Genomic DNA, 23,954 nt, shown 5'->3' on the forward strand with positions numbered 1-23,954 from the left:
CACTTGCCAAGAATTTGACCACATGACCATGGGGATGCGGTTAATGGCTTTAACTGTATGCACCCTTGTCACATTTTTGCAGCAGGGATGGGGTCCTATCGGTTCGGTCCAGTGCGCCCCACTGGTAGTAGCCCGCCAACGATGCAATTTTGGCGTAATGGTTCTGGTACTGTCTTGGCCAATCCGGACATGCCACCATCTTTCCCTCCTCTAATCTTCAGTGATTTTTTTCAGTTCTCTGAGCATGCGCAGAAGTAAAATTGTCCCTCTGCACATGTGCGGAAGCAAAATTGTGCTAGGGGACTCGCGTGCGTGAGCACCAGTAGGAAAAGGTAAGAGGAACCCGCTCCTATTTTGCAGTGATGTTGCATTTTGAATGGTCACTAAGTGAACTATTAAGTTCCAGGACTACCTGTGTAAGACACTGCGCGCCGTCACACAACCTGCCCGAATCTCATCCCGACTCCAGCCTACCCAGCAAAGAAGCCTCAAAGAAAGAAACAATAAACAGATTTCAGTTCAAAGAAAAATGGCTCATTATTACCAAAAGCTACGGTAGCACACAGCCAAACTCTTCAAATTCTAAAGCAAACACTCCATTAAAAAGCCACCAACATACAAATATTTAAAATATAAAACGCACACATCTCTCCCAATATTGCACCCTCAAAAACTGGCTACACTGCAAACACTCTCAATTATTCTCAAATCATTACATTGCAATGCAAGCACATCGTTTCCTCAAATTAAACAAAAACAGTGGTAAGGTAAACAGAGTTCTTCCTCCAAAGTGAAGCCACGGTGTAATATCTGTAGCCACCATTACCATGGGATAAAGGAGGTGTTTTTTTAAGTGATATACAAAACAAACAGTGCAAATTACACTGCAGAGCTGCACACAAAACACCTCCAAATTACTGATAAGTATTTATATGAAGTTTTAATCATAGATCTACTGCTAATCTTTGAAGTTAAATGAGCATATTGCTTAACCCTGCTATTGTGCTCAAAAACACATCCTAAAGTTCTGTTCCCAAGTCTATTTGACCCAGACCGAAAGTTTTTCATTTTAGGTACTTATATTTGGTCTTTTTGAAAGCTTTTTTCACTTGGAAACTAGTTTGAACATTTCTGCACACAATGAAATGAAAATTGAACTGAAAAAATTGATGCTTATTGGTTTATTTTGCTCATAAAAGGCGGCCCCCATGCTTCCCCATTGAGTTTGCTTGTCAGAAAGTCGCAAAACATGACCCCCTGGGGCATTGCAACCATCGTGAATATGAATCAGTTGCCAAGCATCTGAATTTGGATCACATGGTTGCATCCATTCACGCACTATGAAAAACGGTCATAAGTCCCTTTTTTCAATGCTCCTGTAACTTTGGTCACTAAGTGAAGTGTTGTAAGTCAAGGACTATCTGTCTAGTGAGAGACTAACAGATCAATGCCATCAGTTACATTTACCTCCACACTGTTATTAGATGGGCTGTATCTCCAATATAACTTAGCCCACATTTCCCCACATGTAAACCTTTTACAAAAGGCGTTTCAAATGTTGAAATTGAAGATGTGCTATAGAGGTTATCTATTGCATAGATAGATAGACAGGATACTCAAAATTCCTTAGAAATGCTCGATAAAGAAGTATCTTTATTATACAGAAACATGTATTTTTAAAGCAGTTGCAATTCTGGCGTTATGTCATAAATTTACCAGTTTACATTATAGTGATCATGTACTTTAATATAAAGTGACTTGCTCACTTTTAAAGGCAGAACTTCTGTTTCTATATTCTAGAGATTCCCACGAAGTAAGAGTTTATTCCAACATGTTGCGTTAAAAACATTAACTGTATTTTCACCTTAATTAAGGTATAAACATTCACTTTTGAAAAGAGTTACCTTTACAGATTGCACCTTGCTAATTGTCAACAAAAAGTTAAGGAAATACAGTATTCCCAAAACCTATATATATTAATTTACCACACAGAAACACTCCTGTCTGACATCAGGTACAAAAAGTATCATTTCCTTTTAAAATGCACGCCCTCCTTCCTTTTCTTGGCACTTATGCTTAGCTTTAAAGCTATTCAAATAGCCTAACCGCAAAGTGTTTTGCCCACTGGATAAAACCACTGATTTTAGTTTGTTTCACAACTTCTAGTTTTAAAAAAATTACATAGAAGGACAATTGGACATACTTACAAGTCACAGTATTTCAGTTTAAGAATGTTGGTCTGAGGTTTGTACTGCCATGCACAGTTCAGGCAGTGCAAAAAGCTTCCATTTCTACAGCTTTCAGATTTTAAAAAAAACAGGTTTTCAGATGAGTCTTGCAATATATATACTCCAGTACTTTGCTTTGTGGAAGCCAGCTATCAAAACACAATGTCATTTTAATTCAGAGGAAAACAGATCATAGGGGTACTTAAGAAAAGCCAAGCAAAACCTTTCCCCCTGCAAACAGACTTAATCAAGTTCTGAAGTGGCTTCACTTTACATTTTTGCAATGGTCTGGCTTTGGGAGATCAGCTGGAGGTCTCCTAAATCACAGTTTCAGTCCAAACAGGCTTGTACATGAAGTCACTGCATCCCCTCAAAATGCATTCGAAATGCATGTCAGCAGCCAGTTTCAGGCAGAATTTGCAATCACCTTTTTGCCCCATCTTCCCCGATATTTAGAAAACATTTTGCTATAATAGTTCATTGGAGAAAAGTGAATTTAAGGAGAAAGGGCAAGGAAGAGAGAGAAAGAGATGCAAACTGCTTTTTGCTTTCTACATGGTAGGGCAGTGATCTACTAGTAGCCACATAATGTGGAGCAAGGCTAATTAAGGTAATCTTAGCAAGCACCAATGATTAAATTCCAGAAACTATATCCACAAAATGACAGTCAAGTTTCTTCTTCACTTCCTCCCAGAATAATGCAACCAGAAAACAAGACCGATAACAAGATTTGTTGCATGACTGAAACAACTGTCTTCATTGAAAAAAATATATAAATTGGGGAAAACATGGACATAAGGTGAGCAGAGATGGAGAAAATAAATTACCCTGAGGTACTGATTTAAGGTGGTTCAGGAACAATCCTATCTTCTAGAGAGCCAACAACTAATTAGGAGCAAAATGTCTGCTCAGGGATCAGGCTTGGAAAGCAAGGGAGACCGTCACTGCCACTTGTAGATTTTCACCATCTTCTCTGTCAAAGTAGCAAGAAAGCTGTTGCGATTCACCTCAAAAGGACAGACATCCAACACAGGGAGATCAGCTGTTAGTTTCTGAAGGAGAGTTCCACTTCCTGCGTCCCAGAGCTTCAGGATGAAGAGAAAAAGCCCATAAGTCACTGGGAAGACATGGTTTTGCAAACTACAATGTTTTACCGGAATCGCCACTTTCTAATAAAGCTACCCTCCTTTCCTGTCCCCTGTAAAGACCAAATAAAATAGAAAAAATAGGGACTAGCCTCCCTCCCTTCCCACCTCTAATAAAACAGTATTGTATGGAGTAATACTGACTGTGTGCCTCACAGCTGAGTTCCTCATTTTCCTCCCCGTCTCCAGGCCCAAACGCAAGGTTTGGCTGCACAAGAGGCTCTCTAGTGGCATGGATGGCAATTGCAACCCATCTGTACCCTCACTCTATCATTCCAAGGGTTTTGTGACTTGGCGGTAGAAGAAACAATCAATACCTAACACTACCAACAAAAGGCAAAGTTGTTATCCAAAATAAAGGCCATACCATGGCAGAGTTTGATGCTTCATCCCCTGCACACACAAGGATGCTGCCGTCATCTTCAGGACTTTGAAAAATGGCATTTTTGGTTAAGAGTTTGCAGGTAGGACCTGCAGTAAGAGTTTGAATGGGGTTGCACGAACAGACAATTTCGGCATCTCGGTCTGTCAACTGACTAGATGTCAGCTCCATCACCACACACTGCAAACAGTTGTTGCTTCGGTCTGTGAAAGGGCGAAATTGAAAAAAGTGACAAAGTCGGAAAATATCAACAACCAAGACTGCAGAAGCATTTAAATGAAATCCCTCTGTGATAGATGCTTCATTTCTTTAACTTGACGCTCATCTGCACATTTGAGACCATTGTTTTACTCTACTCTGAATGCCAAATGCCAAGTAGGGCTTAATACCTACTATACGAGTGGCATTAGTAAAAATTTCTGAAGGTTTGTTTGTAAAGCAGTATTCCAAGCTGGGGCAAAAAAGAAAATCAGATTTAGCACAAAGCTCGCTGTGCTGGAGCTATAATCCTTAACATTTCCAGGCAGTGAGAAAGATATGTTGGCAGGGGATTCTGGGACTGTGAAAAATGCTGTGTTGGAAAAGGTGGGGATTGTGTCTGTGGTCTTTGAGGTGGAAGCAATGGCAGGGGGAAGAAAAGAAGAGCTCAGGCTACGCCCATGGCCCAGGCACATACATTAAATGAACCCTGAAATGATTCTCTCCTCCATCTTCAAATCTCTCTGAATTGATAAATAGAAGGCAGCCAGAGTAGCGGCCAAAATGTACTACCAGCAACGCGCATCCAGTTTCCCTTCTACTTATAAGCAATGGAGCGGTCAGGAACCCAACGTATTACACCATCTGATAAAAGGAAGGTAAAAAGGAAGAGGGAGGGAGAAATAGAATGCTTTCCTGAAGATGATTCTGTGTCCAGATTCTATGCATCCGCTGGGCCAATCCTAACCCTGAGCAAAAAATATATCCCCCAATGACAACTTACTGGGCCTGAAGGTTGCAAGGCAGTGTCGTGTGCTGGCTTCTGTCTGAAGGTCAATGCAACCTCCGGGTTCAAGAAGGAGATCATGAGGTCGGTAAGAATTGCTAGACTTCTGCTCCCAAAAACAGGCTCCTTCCAGTGTTCCAGATACCAGTCCACCATGTGGCAGTGAAGCTGAAGCCATTCGAGGAAGGTAAGATAAAGACACCACAGGACACCTGATGCGGTCAAAGAGAGCAGCAAAATCTATATCAGCAGGCCGACTCTCTAGTTCCCTACTCCTCCTAAAATGGAAATCTTTATAGGAATGTTTAAAAGCGATTTCAAAGAGGTTGCAAATTAGAAACCATCTGATTTAACTACAAGTGTTGCTAAGACTGAAATCTCCTGCTTACTTCAGATTACGCATTACTAAACATCGTACAAATAAAAAGGGTAACTTGATTCACATCACTCATAACTGCTCAAAAGATTCATTAACACAGAACTACTAAAAGCAAGATAAATACTCTCCCCAACTTTATCCTCATTGTACTCTTTCCAATTCCCCACCATGAGAAAGCTAATATCTGCAATGACTTAAGGAGTGGAAATGCCTCTATGGCAAGATTATTTCTGACATTAACTAGTCTGCCCCCCTTTGTTCTCACCACTTTGGAGATTTATCTGGAGGCACTTATATTCTGTATCCAAGTCTTCCAAGCAATTCTTTGCCAAGAATTTGTAATGTTCCTAGCCTACAGCATGAAGGATTTTACAAAGAGTACACATCTTTAGAAATGAACTTATTATGAAGAGATTTTAAAATCTTCCATAGTCTCGGTGTTTGGAAATCAGTGTTATCTTATGAAAGCCATACCTGGACTTCTGTGGAGCCAGTTCCTGGACATAGGAGTTTGTGTCCCGCAGATCATAGACCAAGATAGATCCATTAGCCAGCCCAGCATAGACATAGTTGGTGTCGTCGAGACACCAGCAGCAGCACCAGATAGGGCGGTTAGCGTTGTAGGTCTGTACAACAGTGTTTGTGGCTAGGCTGAGAGAAAAGAAGAAAAGAGCCTCTCAGCATCTGCGCCCCATCCTACCCTGTACTTCTGCCCTTGGTCCATTACTACTCAACAGCAATAATGGCTACCATCCAGGCAGGAAATCATTCCCCCAGAAACGATCATGAGCCACACAGGGTAAAGTCTCTTCACTACCAGCAGAATCTTAGGGATGATAGGTCTTCTAATCTAACCCTCTGTCTAAGGCAGGAGTCCTGGAGAAATGACTGCCCATTTTTTTCTTGTAAACCTCCATCAATAGAGCATCACAATCCCAGGAGGCAAGCTGTCCTCACTGCCAGCAAATTCCTTCTTATTTCCAGGTTGGATCTCTCCCTGACAAGCTTCCAGCCACCGCTTCTTTTCCTGCCCTCAGATCTCATGGAGAATAAATCTTTCTCCGCAACAGCCTTCAACGATTAAAAGGCAGCAACCAGGTCCCCCCTTAAACCTTCTCTTCACTGAGCTAAGCATACCTGGGTTCATCAGGCAATCCAGCCTCCAGAACTTTATCATCTTTGTTGCTCTTCTGTGCATACGTCCTACAGTATCAACATCTTTTTAATATATTGTGGTAACCAAAACTGAATGCAGTACCCCAAGAGTGGCCATACTAGTTATTTAGTTAGTTAGTTATCAGATTTCTATGCCACCTTTCTCGAGGCGACTCCGGCCACGTACAACAATATTACTTCACGCAACCTTGAAACTTTCCCTCCTTGGGTGCCACCTAGGAGTGTGTTGGCTTTTTTGGCAGTTGTAGCAGACGGCTGGCTCACACTTAAGCTGTGATCGACCGGGACACTTAGATGCGGCCTATGCCCTACCCACACATTTGGTTTTTCTTCCCTAAAGGCAGGACCTTACTTTGTACTGTAGGTACTCACCTTGTAAGCCTGAGCGTGTGGTCCAAAGAAGCAGATAAGAGCAAGCCGTCTGCCCGGTTGCTGAAGGCCAGACCCCGGATCTGCTTGCTGTGGATGGGCACATACTGACTGCTCTTCAGGTTGACAGCACTCATCATCTTGATTCCGTAACCTCAAGAGACACGGAAAAGGCCACTGAGCAGAATCCTCCCTTTCTCAAGATCCCTCATTTGATCGAGGTAGCCATCATGCATGCGCCCCACCTCTCTTTCTAGCCCTTGGTTTGGTTCCTGACTCACCAGGAAGGAGAGTACTCTGCGGAGAGGGCTGTGAGACCACGAGGCAGCTCAGGGGGTCACAGTAGGCCATCACTCGGCAGTTGCCCATCTGAGAGACCAGAAAGGCTCTCTCGAAATGGTACTTGTGCTGACCCTGGCTGGAGGAGAGGCAGCCGGGAAAGCAAGAGCGAACACTGCTGGACTGCTGAGAGGAGGAGCTGGCGTTGTGCCGGACCAGCAAAGCCTTCAGTTCCTGCAGAAGGGAAAGCAGAAGGAAGGGTTAGGTCAAGTCCACTTCAACTCTCGAATTCTCCAGCCAGAATTCTGGGAGTTGAAGTCCACACATCTTAGTTGGCAAAGTTGAGAAATAGCATTCTATATAAAAGGTATGATTAGGCATGGGAAGGCTAATCCCTCCAAGTATGGTCAAGAATATTTCTCAGAAATCCCATACAGACTAGGTTTGTGGAAATCACAGTCCAATTGAGTTTAATCAGGGCTTCAAAGCATTCAATTTAACAAATCTTCAGTTCAAAAAGTTCAGAAAAGTGTCATTCTTTATCAAGTGGACCAGGTGGCCACTTGACTGATTTTTGCAGCTTTACTTGAAAAGAAACCATCACAAAAACAACATACATGATGGGAAAAAGTGCTCTTTCCAATGAAATAAAAATGAAGATGATGAAAGATGAGAAAAAAGAGAGCTGTTTCCTCACCTTCAATCATCTTCACTAGAAAGAGCACTTTTTTTCCTAACATATATGTTATTTTTGTGATGGTCTTTTCAAATAAGGCTTCAATTTCACCTGGTCCACTTGACAAAGAATGACCCAAAAGACAGAGGAAACATTAGGAAATTAAGGTTTAGAGTGAATGGACTGAGACAGATCATGTTTAAAGGAACTAATCCGTTCCAAGCTCAAATCCAACAAGACTAATATTATTAAATTTGTGCCACTGAACTCCCTCTCCCAACTCCATACCCAGCGATTCCTTCTCTTCTTTTCGATACTTTAAATCCAGCTTACCGTGTTTCCCCGATTGTAAGACCCCCCCGATTGTAAGACATATGGGGGGTTTCAGGGGGGTCGGCTTATATAAGCCATACCCCGAAAGTAAGACATATGTCTTACTTTCGGGGAAACACGGTATAAACGGTATTGCGGGGGGGGGGGGGGCGATGACATTGCTTCCAAGCTCCCCGCGCGCCCCTCGCCTTCGCTCGCCGCGGCGCCACCGCCTCTTCCCCTGCCGAGGCTCAGCTGCAAGCGGCCAGCGAGGCCGATCGGCTCCGAGGCGAGCGGCCGGAGATGCGCCCTCCTTCGCCCGCCTCCTTTCCGCTCGCCTCGGAGCCGAGCGGCCTCGCTGGCCGCTTGCAGCTGAGCCTCGGCAGGGGAAGAGGCGGTGGCGCCGCGGCGAGCGAAGGCAAGGGGCGCGCAGGGAGCTGCCGGCGCCACCGCCTCTTCCCCTGCCGAGGCTCAGCTGCAAGCGGCCAGCGAGGCCGCTCGGCTCCGAGGCGAGCGGAAAGGAGGCGGGCGAAGGAGGGCGCAGCTCCGGCAGCTCCCTGCGCGCCCCTCGCCTTCGCTCGCAGCGGCGCCACCGCCTCTTCCCCTGCCGAGGCTCAGCTGCAAGCGGCCAGCGAGGCCGCTCGGCTCCAAGGCGAGCGGAAAGGAGGCGGGCGAAGGAGGGCGCAGCTCCGGCAGCTCCCTGCGCGCCCCTCGCCTTCGCTCGCAGCGGCGCCACCCGCCTCTTCCCCTGCCGAGGCTCAGCTGCAAGCGGCCAGCGAGGCCGCTCGGCTCCGAGGCGAGCGGAAAGGAGGCGGGCGAAGGAGGGCGCAGCTCCGGCAGCTCCCTGCGCGCCCCTCGCCTTCGCTCGCAGCGGCGCCACCGCCTCTTCCCCTGCCGAGGCTCAGCTGCAAGCGGCCAGCGAGGCCGCTCGGCTCCGAGGCGAGCGGAAAGGAGGCGGGCGAAGGAGGGCGCAGCTCCGGCAGCTCCCTGCGCGCCCCTCGCCTTCGCTCGCAGCGGCGCCACCCGCCTCTTCCCCTGCCGAGGCTCAGCTGCAAGCGGCCAGCGAGGCCGCTCGGCTCCGAGGCGAGCGGAAAGGAGGCGGGCGAAGGAGGGCGCAGCTCCGGCAGCTCCCTGCGCGCCCCTCGCCTTCGCTCGCAGCGGCGCCACCGCCTCTTCCCCTGCCGATGCTCAGCTGCAAGCGGCCAGCGAGGCCGCTCGGCTCCGAGGCGAGCGGCCGGAGCTGCGCCCTCCTTCGCCCGCCTCCTTTCCGCTCGCCTCGGAGCCGCTTGCAGCTGAGCCTCGGCAGGGGAAGAGGCGGGTGGCGCCGCGGCGAGCGAAGGCGAGGGGCGCGCAGGGAACTGCCGGAAAGGAGGCGGGCGAAGGAGGGCACAGCGGCGGCCGCTCACCCTTTTTGACTGCCCATCCACCCCTTGACCTGCCTTTAGCCAGCCAGCCGAGCGTCCGTGTCGCCGCGGAGTTGGCCTCCCCTGCCGAGAAACATTGCCGGGAGCGGCGAGGGGATGCTCCCCGCAACCCGCCGAACGTCGAGGTCGGCGCCCGCCTCCTTTCCGGCAGCTCCCCGCGCCCGAAGACGAGCCGGCCCCGGTGCCCGGGACAATGTAAGACATACCCCCAAAGTAAGACACAGTGGGGCTTTTGGGGGTAAAAAGATAGTAAGACACTGCCTTACTATCGGGGAAACACGGTATCAATTCATTAGCCCGTGCCTTCCCTCCTCCATTCATGTATTCTATAACTCAATTCAATTATAATTCCCCTTATGAGGCAAGCATTTATCTGGAATACCACTGACTTTCTCCTGAGAAGCTTATCAAAGTTCACTGATGGTATAGGCTGCCATGCTAGAAACCAGGAGATTGTGAGTTCTAGTCCCACTTTAGGCATGAAAGCTGACTGGACAACTTTGGCCCAGTCAATCTCTCTCAGTCCAATTCTTCCAATATGGTGGTTTTAGTGGGAAAAATAGGAGGAGGAACAAGAGGTAGATAGGTAGGTAGATAAGTAAGTAGGTATGTACGAAGGAAGGAAGCAAGTAAGGCTTGTCATGTCCCAAGGAACATCTCTGGGGATATCTATGCTCCCTGGCAACCATGCTGGGGATTCCATAGGAATCTCTCCCACAAATGCTTTTTTTATTTTCTCCAAAGAGCATGTGAGAAAGACATGGACTATAGGTAGTCCTTGATTTACAACAGTCAATTTAGTGACTTTTCAAAGTTACAATGGCACTGAAAAAAATGACTCATGACCATTTTTCAGACTTACAACTGTTGCAGCATCCCAATAGTCAAGTGATTAAAATTTAGATGCATGGCAACTAGTTCAAACGTATGACAATTGCAGCGTCCTGGGGTTACATGATCCCCTTTTGTGATCTTTTGAAAGTGTTCTGTCACAGCAACGAGCCCCCCAAGAAATAGGCCCACACACACTGACTTTACAAGATTTAGGCATATAATTAATATTTTAGGAGCAGGGAGGTTTGGATTTAGAAATCCAGCAACAAAGCAAGAAATAAGTCGGTTTGGTACCAGTTGCCAATTAGAGTCCAAAACAGAAACCAAAACTCACAGATGTTTCCTTTGAACACACAGTTCTCATTAACTGACTCACCCTGAGTTGGCAGGAAGCCCGGAGAGAATGAGCCCAACTCCCCAGTTCATAATTCATCATTGAAATAACAATATCCCAAGAGGGAAATCCGAGCAGACCTCTGGAACCTAACAAAAGTTGACTTCTGCATTGAAGCATCACGTGGCTCAACCTTAAATAGCCTAAGGGCGTGGCCAATCATTCTAGAGATCTATTTATGTAGAGACCTCCTCTTGCTTCGCCACTCGTGCCTTCTGGCAACTCTGTGTACCCTAGCATCAAGAAGAGGTTCCTCCTCATCTCCTGAGTCACTCATGTGCACCTTGGGAGGTGCAGAAGGCCCGGATTGGCTTTCAGCTTCTGACGACACATACTCTCCAGCCTCCTTGCTAACAGACCTGGGTGCCAGGCACCGTTCCAAAATACCCCCCGCGCAGCCTTTTCCTCGGGCGCGCGCTCCCCATCCCCCTGCCAGCCCGCGGCCGCCTCTGCCTCTCTATGGTGCCTCCGCCCCGCTCGCGCTCCTGGCCTCTCGGCCCTGCCCCCCACCCGCCCGATCCGCCCCCTCTCCTCCGCCACCTCCTGCCTTGGGGCGTGACTTCTCTCCCGGCGGCTGCGGCTTCAGCTTCTTGGGACGAAAGCGCTCCCAGTCAGGGGGCTGCGAGAGGGGCGGGGCGGACTTTCCCGAAATGGACGGAGAAAGCCCTCTCTCGCAGCCCCCTGGCTGGGAGTGCTTTCGCTGCGAGAGAGGGCTTTCTCCGTCCGTTTCGGGAATGCCCGCCCCGCCCCTCTCGCAGCCCCCTAGCTGGGAGCGCTTTCGTCCAAGACTTCCAGCAAGGGGGCTGCAGTAGAGGCAGGGCAGGTGTTCCCAAAGCGCTCGGAGAAAGCACTCTCGCAGCCCCCTCGCTGACAGAGAGAGAGAGGGAGAGAGAGAAAGTGAGAAAGAGAGAAAGGGGGGTGAGAGATAGCAAGAGAGGAGAAAGAAAGCAAGAGAGATAGAAAGAGAAAGAAAGAAAGCAATAGAAAGAGAGAAAGAAAACAAGAGAGAAAGAGAGGGAGAGAGAAAATGAGAAAAAGAGAGAGAGAGCAAGAGGGGAAGAGAGAAAGAGAGAAAGAGAGAGAGAGAAATGACTCTTGATTTAAAGCATATGGTAAAAGGCACCCAAATAATAAGAGAAAAAAATCCCCAGTCGTTTGTGTGTGTGTGTGTGTGTGTGAACTCTTGAACCATTTCCAATAGCTCACCTGTTATTGGAAATAGTTCAAGAATTCACACACACACACACACACACAAGGGGGGAGGAGACAGGGATGGAAAAAGAGAAGATAGTAATAATAGTAATAGATTTTGGTTTTGTTATATTATTAATTTCTTTTAATAAAAAAAGGGAATTTTTCCCTTATTTATATTTTATTTATTTATTTATTTATTTATTTATACTTCTATGCCGCCCAGTCCCAAAGGGACTGTCGCTCAGACACTATATTTTTCCGCCCACACCGAAAAAAAATTAGAGGGAACATTGGTACCAGGTACACGGGCCTAGAGCACCAGGCCACAACCATCTCTCGATACTCGACAGCCATGATCAGCTGCACGGGCCACAGACGGGCCACAACACCAAGTCAAATGGGGAAGCCAGATTCATTTAACAAGCAGGTTACTAACATATCAAATGCGGTAATCCACTGAACAACTGAGGCAAGAAAGGTCCTAAAATGGGGCAAACCCCACTTCACAACAGACATTTTTGGGCTCAATTGTGGTCGTACGTAGAGAACTACCTGTGCAGTTGTCCTGCATGAATAACTGCAGCTAATCTTACCTGTACTTGCTGCTTCAGTTTGCTGCACTCCTCCGTCATGACCTGCAGCTGGAGGCGACTCTGGGCTGATTCCAGTTCTGCTTTCCTTCTCAGGACTTGTTCCTTTTCTAAAGAGCTGTGACAAAAATGGGACAGGTCTGGTTAGAATTTTGGGGGGGAAATCACCAAGAATTCCCAGACTGTAGAGTGGACTGAAAAAGGGAGAAAACATCACAGAAGGAGTCCGTGACAGATTATTTTCCTTTAGAATAATCCTTTAGGAAACTACTTTGGTCTAATGATGATAACTAGTGCTGGCCTAGAGACCAGGAGACAGTGAATTCTAGTCTGGCCTTACCCGTGTTTCCCCAAAAATAAGACCAGCCCTTATATTATTTTTTGCTCCAAAAGACTCATTAGGGCTTGTTTTTAGGCAATGTCTTATTTTCAAGGAAATATGGTACTAAATGCATCTGTCTTGCTGACAATTTCAACCAGAGTTTATTTTGGGGGTAGGACTTATATTAAAGCATCCTGAAAAATCATGCTAGAGATTATTTTCTGGTTGGGTCTTATTTTCGGGGAAATATGGTAGGCAAGAGAGCTGGCTAGGCAACTTTCAGAAAGTCACTTTCCCTCAGCCAGTCAACCTCATAAGGTGGTTGTTATGGGGTAAATAAAAGGAAGAATATTAGATATGCAGACCATCTTGAGTTATTTCTAAAAATAAAGATGGGATAACAAATTAATAAAAATAAAAGCTACAAAGAATATCCAAAGTTACCAAACCTGACCCAAGAGACTCCAAAATCTTCACTGTGTGTTACAATATTTACAGTACAGTATGAGCAGCAGAGTGCATTTTTTAAAAATGCACTAGAATTCCTTTTGGCCTTTTGCTTCATATAAACTTTGGTATTGAAAAGTTACAGAACATTTTTGCAGACAGACATCTAATAGCTGATCAAACAAGATTGGGAAAGATTAATCTTTGCTGCAATCTTAGAATACAGGAAATGTCCACAATTTCAGGGTGACCTAGTTTTTCTACAAGAAGTTAAAGGTAACCAAGTTACAAAGTCTATAAAACAGTCAAAAACAAAAGCTCCCTTCACTTTTATATTCTTCATGTCATCTGAACCCAACTATTTGTTAACTTATGTATAAGCAATCATTGGATTTCCAGAATAAGGTAGAGTTGCAGAAGCAGGATCGTTCCCACAGGAATATTGTTGCTGGTGATATTGAAATTACCAAGATGCTACACTGTTCACACCCTGATATGTATAAATAAAATATTTATACATATCAATAAAAATAAAAAACTTGAAAAAGAAAGAGAAAGAAAAAGAAAGAGATAAAGGAAGAAAGGAAGGAACGAACGAACGAGGGAAATATCACTGCTGTTTCCAAGGGAAAAATTTATACCCTGGCCTGCGGTAACTTTAATACTTATCAAACTACCACCCCTATCTTCTTTATACATCAGTTAATATAGTCAAAACTTCGTCAATGCAGCTGCAGCTGCCATAGAAAATGTTTGGCCCCAATCTGTTGTTGCTCAGTGCAGCATTCAAAGTGAAAGATTTAATGCTAATCACAGTCTTTACATACTGCAAATGCATCTACTTAATCATTAATAAACTTTGTTTGAAATCATTTTCTGAGTTTAGATATCAGGTGGTTTCCATGCTTTGCTGTCTGAACTAGACTCACAGATTAATCAGGCACACGCACACAAAAATCACTATGGGCTTGCTTGATCTTCTAGACATAACTTGAAATTGTTTAATTTCATTTATTTGTTAAGTTTATACAGGTAATCCTCAACTTATGATCACAGTTGAGCCCTAAATTTCTGTTATGAGAGACAATTGTTAAGTGAGTTTTGCTTCGTTTTATAAACGTTTTTGCCAGTTGTTAAATGAATCACCAACACCAATCACAAACTCATTACAAACACCTTGAATTGCACCCAGAAGCAAATTGACAGCCAATGCAGCTCACGGGCCAGTGATGTTATATGGGCCATTCTTCAGGTCCCAAGAACTGTCTGCGCCACTGCACTATGCACTAGCTGTAACTTATGAATGCTCTTCTTGCTGTTGTTAGTTGCAAAGTCGTGTCCAACCCATCACGACCCCATAGACAATGTTCCTCCAGGCCTTCCTGTCCTTTCTGGAGTCCATTGAAGCTCACGTCGACTGCTTCAGGGACTCCATCCAGCCCCCTCAATCGCTGTCATCTCCTTCTTCTTTTACCGTCAATCTTTCCCAGGATCTTCTCCAGTGAGTCCTTCCTTCTCCTTAGGTGGTCAAAGTATTGAGTTTCATCTTCAGGATCTGGGCTTCTAAAGAGCAGTCAGCGATTATGTCTTCTAGGAGTGACCGGTTGGATCACCTTGCAGTCCAAGGGACTCACAGGAGTCTTGTACAATACTCTTCTAGGCTAGCCCTATGCTGAGCCCATTACAGAGTTCACTGTGAGATGACTGGTGACTGAATGACTGGACTCCTGAGCCAGGAAAGGCCTCAACTGGTGCAGAACACAAAGTTGCACAAAGGTTCTCCTAGGCTGCAACTGCCACCTGCTCTTTGAGCAGGAATTGTGAGTCCAAAAGAACCCCAACATGTAGACCGAATCTGTCTGAACAAATGCAAGCCCACCCAGAATTAAAGATGACAAAGTTCCTGATCTCATTCATCCAAAGCCATCTGGTCTTGCCAGGATTCAGTCCAAGTCTGTTGATTCCTATCCAGGCCCCTAAAGCCTCACAGAAACACAAAGAACACATTCTGAGGGAAGCTGGTCTGGTCTATTCTGTGCACAACGCATTTCAATTAAAAAAAATTTTTTGGTCTGATCCTTGACCATAAATGAACATGCAACTTTATGTAGGAAAATGAAGGTGATCCAGCATCAATACCTTTTCATGTTTTCCTGTTCAGTGGTGTCCAGCGCTTTCAGAGTACGGGCATAAAGGACGACAATATCTGTGCGTTTGGCTTTCTTATTGCACTAAAATAAAACACAAAAAGAAAGTGAGTCACTTTCTGGCAAATAATCTATTGCTCTGCTGGACAGGTTTGGATTAAAAACACAGAATCCATTTGTATGTTTACTTATCATAAGGGCATCACTCCTGTATTTTTCTTTACATTCTGCATGTCCTCCTCTGTATTGCTCATATGACACCCTTCAGAATGGAGCTTTTGTTATTGTGCCAACGCTGCCTATTAGTGACTAACTGGTCACAGAATTCAGGCTTTGCGAGGAGAGGACTCCCCCCGCCCTTATTTCTTCCTATCCTAAATACAGGGCCAGCTTCTCAGAAAAAGAAATTACAATTACAATCTTGGCTCAACAAGCACATCAAATATGGTATGTATTTTTAGGAAAATGGTCTGAAATGTTTTCACGTTACAAGGGATATCCTGTGCTTGTGGTAACCTCCTTTCCTTATCAAATGTAAAGCATTTTTTCCTTTTAAAGTACTTTGGTAGATTTACCATGTAAGAATCATGTTTCTTACTTGTCTGAATGCAAGAGGCCAGTGACTCCTTGTGATCTGTTTAAATCTTCTTTGGTAACTAATTTTTATGACAACCAGCCTCCACTGCCAATAGTCCAAATACAGTGCCCACTGTCCATTGCAATTTGCACAAAATAATTCTTCTGAACGATAATGGCACCTTTTCCCCTTAGAATCCTAAGCTCTGCAAAGTTCTGTTAAATAGTTGAAATTGAAGTTCGGACATACAGGTAGTCCTTGACTTACAACTACAATTGAACCCAACATTTCCTTTAAGTGAGATATTTGCTAACTATGTTTTGCCCCATTTTATGACCTTTCTTGCCACAGTTGTTAAGTGAATCACTGCAGTTGTTAAATAAGAGAATCGGGCTTCCCCATTGACTTTGCTTGTCAAAAGGCTGTAAAAGGTGATCATATGATCTTGGGACACAGCTATGCTCATAAGTATAAACCAGTTGGCAAGAGTCACATGATCTTGGGGATACTACAAAGATTTTAACTGAAAAATGGTGATGTCACTTTTTTCAGTGCTATTGCAACTTTGAATGGTCACTAAATTAACTGTTGTAAGTCGAGGACTACCTTGAAAAAATATAGCTGAAAAGATTATCTGCAACCAAAATATTGTAATATAAATGTATTAGCAGCTGAGCTAAGACTTGGCAAAAGTCACATAAACTCCCTGCAACTGCTCTTCTTAACTAATTCCTTTTTATTGCAAATGAATCTTTCTTGCTAGAGTCGTTTACCTGAGGGCATTTGCTCACTTGACCCTTCAGCCACCTATCAATGCAGCTGTAGCCAAAGAGATGCCCGCAGCGCAGTGCAGCAAGACGATGCTGCCCGGCGTTCGTCCACTCTTCAAAACAGATGGCACAGGTATCTCCACTGTCCTCTTCCAAAGGAACCAGAGAAGCCGCTGGATTGCTTTTCTTTGACGGAGTTGTCTGGAAAAAATAAAATATGTAAGGAAGTTCAGGTAAATGAGGTCCCAGGTATTCAACTTCACCTTGTCTCACCTTCTTTGGTTGGGAAGCAGTGACTCTAGAATCAGGACGCTCTGTTTCATTAGAATCATCTCCAGGAAGCTCCATTTGATTGGAGACAATTACTAAGAGGAAAAACAAAGGAATACATAAGGAAAACAAAACCAGTCTACATGAAAGTGCAACCATCCCAATAAGTCATTTCAATTTTATAGAAGAGAGAAAAAAGAATAACTTGTTATTTTCATATAATTCCAAACCACAAAAAACTCACACGCATAAGCATACAGACTTAATCAAACTACTTTAGAAAGGTACATACAAATACAGTGATCCCCCGAGTTTCGCGATCCCGATCATTGCGAAACGCTATATCGCGATTTTTCCACCCGATGACGTCACTCCCTTCCTTTCTCATCTTTCTTTCTCTCTCTCTTTCTCTATCTTGCTTCTTCCTCTCTCACACTCTTCCTCCCTCTCTCATCTCTTTCTTTCCTTCTCTCTCTTTCTCTATCTCTCCCCCTCTTGCTCTCGAGCGGCAAGCGAGCGGCCGGGCGAGCGGGTGACGGGCAAGCGGCAAGCGATCTTGGGGTTTCCCCTTTGCCTGGGCGGCGGGAAGACCCAGGGAAGGTTCCTTCGGCCGCCCACCAGCTGATCTGCTCGGCAGCGCGGCAGCGAGGAGCCGAAGATGGGGTTTCCCCATTGCCTGGGCAACGGGGAAACCCCATCTTCGGCTCCTCGCTGCCGCCGCGCTGCAAGCGAGCGGCAAGCGAGCAGCCGGGCGGGCGGGCGAACGGGCAAGCGATCTTGGGGTTTCCCCTTTGCCTGGGCAACGGGGAAACCCATCTTCGGCTCCTCGCTGCTGCCGCACTGCAAGCGAGCAGCCGGGCGGGCGGGCGAACGGGCAAGCGATCTTGGGGTTTCCCCTTTGCCTGGGCGGCGGGAAGACCCAGGGAAGGTTCCTTCGGCCGCCCAACAGCTGATCTGCTCCGCAGCGCGGCAGCAGCGAGGAGCCGAAGATGGGGTTTCCCCGTTGCCTGGGCAACGGGGAAACCCCATCTTCGGCTCCTCGCTGCTGCCGCGCTGCCGAGCAGATCAGCTGGTGGGCGGCCGAAGGAACCTTCCCTGGGTCTTCCCCGGGTCTTCCCCGCCGCCCACACGCAAACTCCACCATCTGCGCATGTGCGGCCATGTAAAAAGGGGCGCGCATGCGCAGATGGTGCTTTTACTTCCGCACCACTACATCCCGAAATATCGATTATCGCGAGGGGTCTTGGAACGGAACCCTCGCGATAATCGGGGGATCACTGTATATACCCTATTTTCCTTCCTAAGAGGGTGAAAATCTGATTGCATCTTATACACCAAATCTAGCCCCGCCCAGCCTCTCAAACGGAGTTCTGAAGCTGAAACAGCCTCTCAAATGAAACTTTACAGGGTTGAAAACAGCCTCTGAAATTGAGCTTTGTGAGGCTGAAAACAACCTCTCAAATGGAGCTTTGCAAAGCTGAAAAAGCAGTCTCTGAAATGGACCTTTGCAAGGCTGTACCTGTTCCAAGCTGTTTTTATTTTATTTATTTTATTTTATTCAATTTTTTATGTTGCCCTTCTCCTTAGACTCAGGGCAGCTTACAACATGTTAGCAATAGCACTTTTTAACAGAGCCAGCATATTGCCCCCACATTTACCCACCTCGGAAGGATGGAAGGCTAAATCAATCTTGAACCAGTGATGAGATTTGAACTGCTGACCTACAGATCTACAGTCAGCTTTAGTGGCCTGCAGTATTGCACTCTATCTGCTGCACCACTTCAACTCCCAGGTTTGCCAAGGATGCTAGCCAGATGGATGCTAGTAGGCAGAATTTTTTATTTTCCTTCCCAAAAACTAAGGTATGTCTTATACAGTGATCCCCCGGTTATTGCGTTCCCGACCATTGCGAACAGGCTAATTTGCGATTTTTCAACCCGGAAGTCAAAACACCATCTGCGCATGCGCGCCCTTTTTTCTATGGCCACGCATGCGTAGATGGCGCCGGGCAGATCAGCTGCTGGGCGGCTTCCCTGGGTCTTCCCCCTCTCGCTGGCGGGAGGGCGAGAAGGGCCCCCCCCAGCACCCGCTCGCCCGCCGTTCGCCGGCCCTTCGCCCGGCCACCCGCCGTTCGCTCGCTGCTCGCCCGGCCACCCGGGTTCGTTTGGCTTGAGGGCTCAGTTGGGAAGGCGCGCGGGTGTTTTAAAACGTCGCCGCCGACATGGGGGGCTTGCTAGCACCCCCCCAAACCCAGGTTGGGGGTTCGGGGGGTGCTAGCGAGCCCCCCATGTCGGCGGCGACGTTTTAAAACACCCGCGCGCCTTCCCAACTGAGCCTCAAGCCAAGCGCAGAAGTTCACCTTTGGCGCTTGGCTTGAGGGCTCAGTTGGGAAGGCGCGTGGGTGTTTTAAAACGTCGCCGCCGACATGGGGGGCTCGCTAGCACCCCCCCAAACCCGGGTTGAGGGTTCGGAGGGGTGCTAGCGAGCCCCCCATGTCGGCGGCGACGTTTTAAAACACCCGCGCGGCTTTCCAATGAGTCCCGACAACAAACGCGGAAGTTTGACGTTTGTCTTCGGACTCATTGGAAAGCCGCGCGGCTGTTTTAAAACGTCGCCGCCGGCATGGGCGGCTTCCTAGCAGCCCCCCAAACCCGGGTTGGGGGTCCGGGGGGTGCTGGCAAGCCCCCCATGCCGGCGGCATTTTAAAACAGCCGCACCGCCCCCAATCTTCGGCTCCTCGCTAGCGCTGCGGAAGTAAAAACACCATCTGCACATGCGCAGATGGTGTTTTTACTTCCGCAGCGCTACTTTGCGAAAACCCGCTCGTTGCGGGGGGTCCTGGAACGGAACCCTCGCAATGATCGGGGGATCACTGTATTGTGATGCCTATCATAGCCCTAAGAATACAGTACAAATTAGATCATTACTGCACAGTAAAGGCAATGCCGGGCACAAACGTTTTGTCTTAGTTCAGCCAATTTTTTAGAATTGTTAGGATAGAAAACGTGATCCATCTTATAAAAAGCAACTGGGACACCTATCAGGTGTCATCAAAACAGTCAAGATGGCATCCACAACAGGCCAATCAAAGTTCAACCTGTTTTTAAGGTGTAATGAGAGCAAAGCTTCAACTGTGCCATTGCAGCCACATCCTGCTGACACCCTCAACAGACCAAAGTTCATGAAAATGTCACACAAAGATTGTTCAGATCAACGATGGGCATCATGTTCTGAGCCACTTAAAGACAATTCCATCTGTCCATCCATTACCCGGGGGGGGGGGAATTACTGACCCCCTCAGAGAGGGTCCGCAGCTTGGGCGTCCTCCTCGATCCACAGCTAACATTAGAGCACCATCTTTCGGCTGTGGCGAGGGGGGAGTTCGCCCAGGTCCGCCTGGTGCACTAGTTGCAGCCCTACTTGGACAGGGAGTCACTGCTCAGTCACTCATGCCCTCATCACCTCGAGGTTCAACTACTGCAACACTCTCTACATGGGGCTACCTTTGAAACTTCAGATCCTGCAGAATGCGGCCGCGAGAGCAATCATGGGCTTTCCTAGATATGCCCATGTCTTGTCAACACTCCACAGCCTGCACTAGCTGCCGACCAGTTTCCAGTCACAATTCAAAGTGTTGGTAATGACCTATAAAGCCCTACATGGCATCGGACCAGAATACCTTCAGGAGTGTCTTCTGCCGCACGAATCCCAGCGGCCGATTAGGTCCCACAGAGTTGGTCTTCTCCGGGTCCCGTTGACTAAGCAATGCGGCCCCGGCCCTCTGGAATCAACTCCCCCCAAAGATTAAAACTGCCCCCCCACCCTCCTCGCCTTTCGCAAGTTGTTGAAAACCCATCTATGTCGCCAGGCATGGGGAAATTAATATACCCTCTAGGTATTGTGGTTTATGTATGATTTGATTGGGTTGTATGACTATTTTAATGACAAGGGTTTTTAATTGTTTTTTAAGTATTGGATTTGTATACTGTTTATTATTGTTGTGAGCTGCTCCGAGTCTCCGTAGAGGGGCGGCGTACAAATCTAATAAATTATTATTATTATTATTATTATTTAATTTTCAAAGATGTGGAAACAATGCAAACCTTCCAAGCCGATTAGAGGTATTTCCTCTACATTTCTTGCTGGTTCCTCTTCGTCCTCTGTGGGGCTGCTGCTGTTGCTGCTGCTCTCGGAATCACTTAAGACCACTGTTTCATCTGAGCTGCTCTCATTGTGGATTACCAGGAGTGATGGTTCTGTTGGTTGGGTCCTACTGACCTGGAAATAACTGTGCAATGATGCTGTGGATCTAACCATCAAAAGGTAAATGGGTATTAGTGTGATAACTAATTCTCGTCCCCTCAAAACATGCATTCCTTGATCTTAGTGGCGGAGTCATGCAGACTCCAGCACCCAGGATTCCACAATCAGTGGTTTTGACATGCCTGGACTTCAACTCCCAAAATTCCCCAGCCAGCCAGGAGCAGCTTTGGCATGCCTGGATTTCAACTCCCAGAATCCACAACCAGCCCAGCAGCGGCCCTGACAAGCCTGGACTCTAGCTCCCAGAATCCCCAGCCAGCCCAGCAGCGGCTTTTGCATGCGTGAACTCCAAAACCCAGAATTCCCCCATCAATGATTTTGACATGCCTGGACTCCAGCTCCCAGAATCCCCAGCCAGCCCAGCAGTGGCTTTTGCATGCTTGAACTCCAAAACCCAGAATTCCCCCATCAATGATTTTGACATGCCTGGACTCCAACTCCCAGAATTCCCAGCCAGCCCAGAAGCAGCTTTGGCATGCCCAGATTTCAACTCCCAGAATCCACAAGCAGCCCAGCACCGGCCCTGACGAGCCTGGACTCTAGCTCCCAGAATTCCCCTATCAGTGATTTTGGCACGCCTGGATTCCAACTCCCAGAATCCACAGCCAGCCCAGCAGCGGCCCTGAGAAGCCTGGACTCCAACTCCCAGAATTCCACGCAACTGAAAAGTGGCTGAGATGGAGAAACCAGGCGATGGAGTCTCAGGAACACCCCAAGACCGAACTGCAGGATCCGGCTTGAGCGTCCCCGGGGCTCGGCCTGCCGCTTCCTCCAGGGAGCGTCTCCGTCGGCCCGGCTACCCCGCCGGGGATCTGAGGGGCAGGCAGCGCGCGAGGCCAATAGCCGCCCACCTGGCCCGGGCTGCTCGTTGGGAGGACGACGCGGAGGCTGAGGGAGCCGCTGTCCGAGGGGCGCCGGCCAGGGTCCTCCGGGAGCGACGCGGCCTCCCCGACTCCGCCGCCGCAGCGTCCCGTGAGGGGCGGGCAAACGCCGGACGGCGCGCCGAGGCTTCCTCGCGATGGGGTGCGGCGGGGGGCTCCCGCTCGTCGGCCTCGGCCGCAGGCAGGAAATCCATTTCCATGGCCTCCGCCGCCGCCGCCGCCATCGGCCTCCTTCTGAGGGGGCCAGTTTACGCGCGCGCCAGCCCAGCCGCTCAATCTCCCCGCCTCCTGCCAAAGGGAAGCTTGTCCGTTGGCCGCCCGGGAGGGGCGCGAAGTCAGAGTTTGATTTCTATTGGACATGGTCCTGAACATCGAGGCGCTCGATTGGGCCTTGCCCGCTGTCACTCTTCTGGATCAATGGGGGGGGGAGAAGGAAAGGAGGCTTTGGAAGATGCGCGCGCGCGCTTTTTAAAGGCGGCCTTGTCGGATTTTATTTATTTTTTTATTTTATTAATTTGTTTTGTCCAATACACAATAATACACAATGAAGGTTATAGAGGATCCACAGGAAGAAAAGCATTTGGGGGGGGGGGTGGAATTGCCAGTTTCAAACAGCAACGTTGAATTATTAGGTAAATAATGTTTATTGTCATGTTTAGGGAATTACGGTATAAGATAAGACATTAGAGAACCATGGATCAGTTATTTTATGGCAGGTGGATTGTGCCAGGGTGCATCTGCCAGTTCAATATAATGGCTTTCCCTTTTAATTATTAAGGCATTAACTAGTTCCACATGGAAGAAGGTGGGCAGTGGGGTACCACAGGGTTCAGTCCTGGGCCCTGTGCTCTTCAACATTTTCATCAATGACCTAGATGAGGGAATAGAGGGGGAACTAATCAAATTTGCAGACGACACCAAGCTGGCGGGGATAGCCAACACCCTAGAGCAGTGTTTCCCAACCTTTTTTGAGCCGCGGCACATTATTCATATTTTCAAAATCCTGGGGAACACTGAACGGGGGTGCGGGGGGGTGCGGGGGGGCTAAAGAAAAGTTTGGACAAAAAAAAATCTCTTCCTCAATTTCACTCTATTTCTCCCTCCCTCTTTCTCTCTCTTCCTTCCTTCCCTTCTTTCTCTCTCTCCATCCCTCTCTTTCTTCCTCTCTTTTTTGCTCTCTTTCTCTCTCCCTCCTTCCTTCCCTCTATGTCTTTCTCTCCCTTGCTCTCTCTCTGCCTCTCTTGCTATCTCTCTTTCATTCTCTCTCTTTCGCTCTCTTTCTGTCTCTCTTGCTGTGTCTCTTTCTTTCTCTCTCTCTCTCTGTCTCTCTTGCTATCTCTGTCTCTCTCTCTCTTGCTATCTCTTTCTCTCTCTCTTGCTATCTCTTTCTTTTTTTCTCTCTCTCTTGCTATGTCTCTCTTTCTCTCTCTCTCTGTCTCCCTCCCTCTTTCCTTTCTATCTCTCCCTCTTTCCTTTCTATCTCTCCCTCCCTCTTTCCTCCCTCCCTCTTTCCTTTCTATCGCTTTTCTTTCTATCTCTCCCTCCCTCTTTCCTTTCTATCTCTCCCTCCCTCTTTCCTTTCTATCTTTCTCTCCGTCCCTCAGCGGGGGCAAAGAAGAAGGAAGGAAGGCTGCAGAGGGCACCGAGGACAAGAGTGCTCGCTCGCTCCCTCGCCCTCTGACTTCCCTCCCTCGCTGCTGAAGGGACGAGCGCGGGCACGCTGCAAGAAGGGTTTTTTTGCTTTTTTTTTCCTTCCCCCGCCTCACAGGAGAGAGTGAGAGAGAGAAAGAGCAGCGCCCTGTCGGTTCCGAGCACAGCCAGGGAAAGCGGCCTCGAGCCGAGTGCGAACT

General features: G+C 47.6%; 1 protein-coding gene across 1 annotated transcript; it reads right to left on the reverse strand.

Moving 5' to 3' along the window:
* Positions 1–1,622: 1,622 nt before the first annotated feature.
* RFWD3 (ring finger and WD repeat domain 3) lies at positions 1,623–22,397 on the reverse strand. Its single transcript, XM_070760688.1, has 12 exons — positions 22,075–22,397; positions 21,004–21,209; positions 16,904–16,995; positions 16,634–16,831; positions 15,276–15,367; positions 12,371–12,485; positions 6,946–7,177; positions 6,668–6,818; positions 5,594–5,770; positions 4,738–4,952; positions 3,741–3,958; positions 1,623–3,313 (listed from the first exon to the last, which is right to left on the reverse strand). Exons 1-12 carry the CDS (start codon positions 22,326–22,328, stop codon positions 3,170–3,172), a joined length of 2,094 nt encoding a protein of 697 aa, XP_070616789.1. The 5' UTR covers positions 22,329–22,397; the 3' UTR covers positions 1,623–3,169.
* Positions 22,398–23,954: the final 1,557 nt, after the last annotated feature.

The sequence above is a fragment of the Erythrolamprus reginae genome, chromosome 9 (genome assembly GCF_031021105.1).
Source record: "Erythrolamprus reginae isolate rEryReg1 chromosome 9, rEryReg1.hap1, whole genome shotgun sequence".
Taxonomy (NCBI): domain Eukaryota; kingdom Metazoa; phylum Chordata; class Lepidosauria; order Squamata; family Dipsadidae; genus Erythrolamprus; species Erythrolamprus reginae.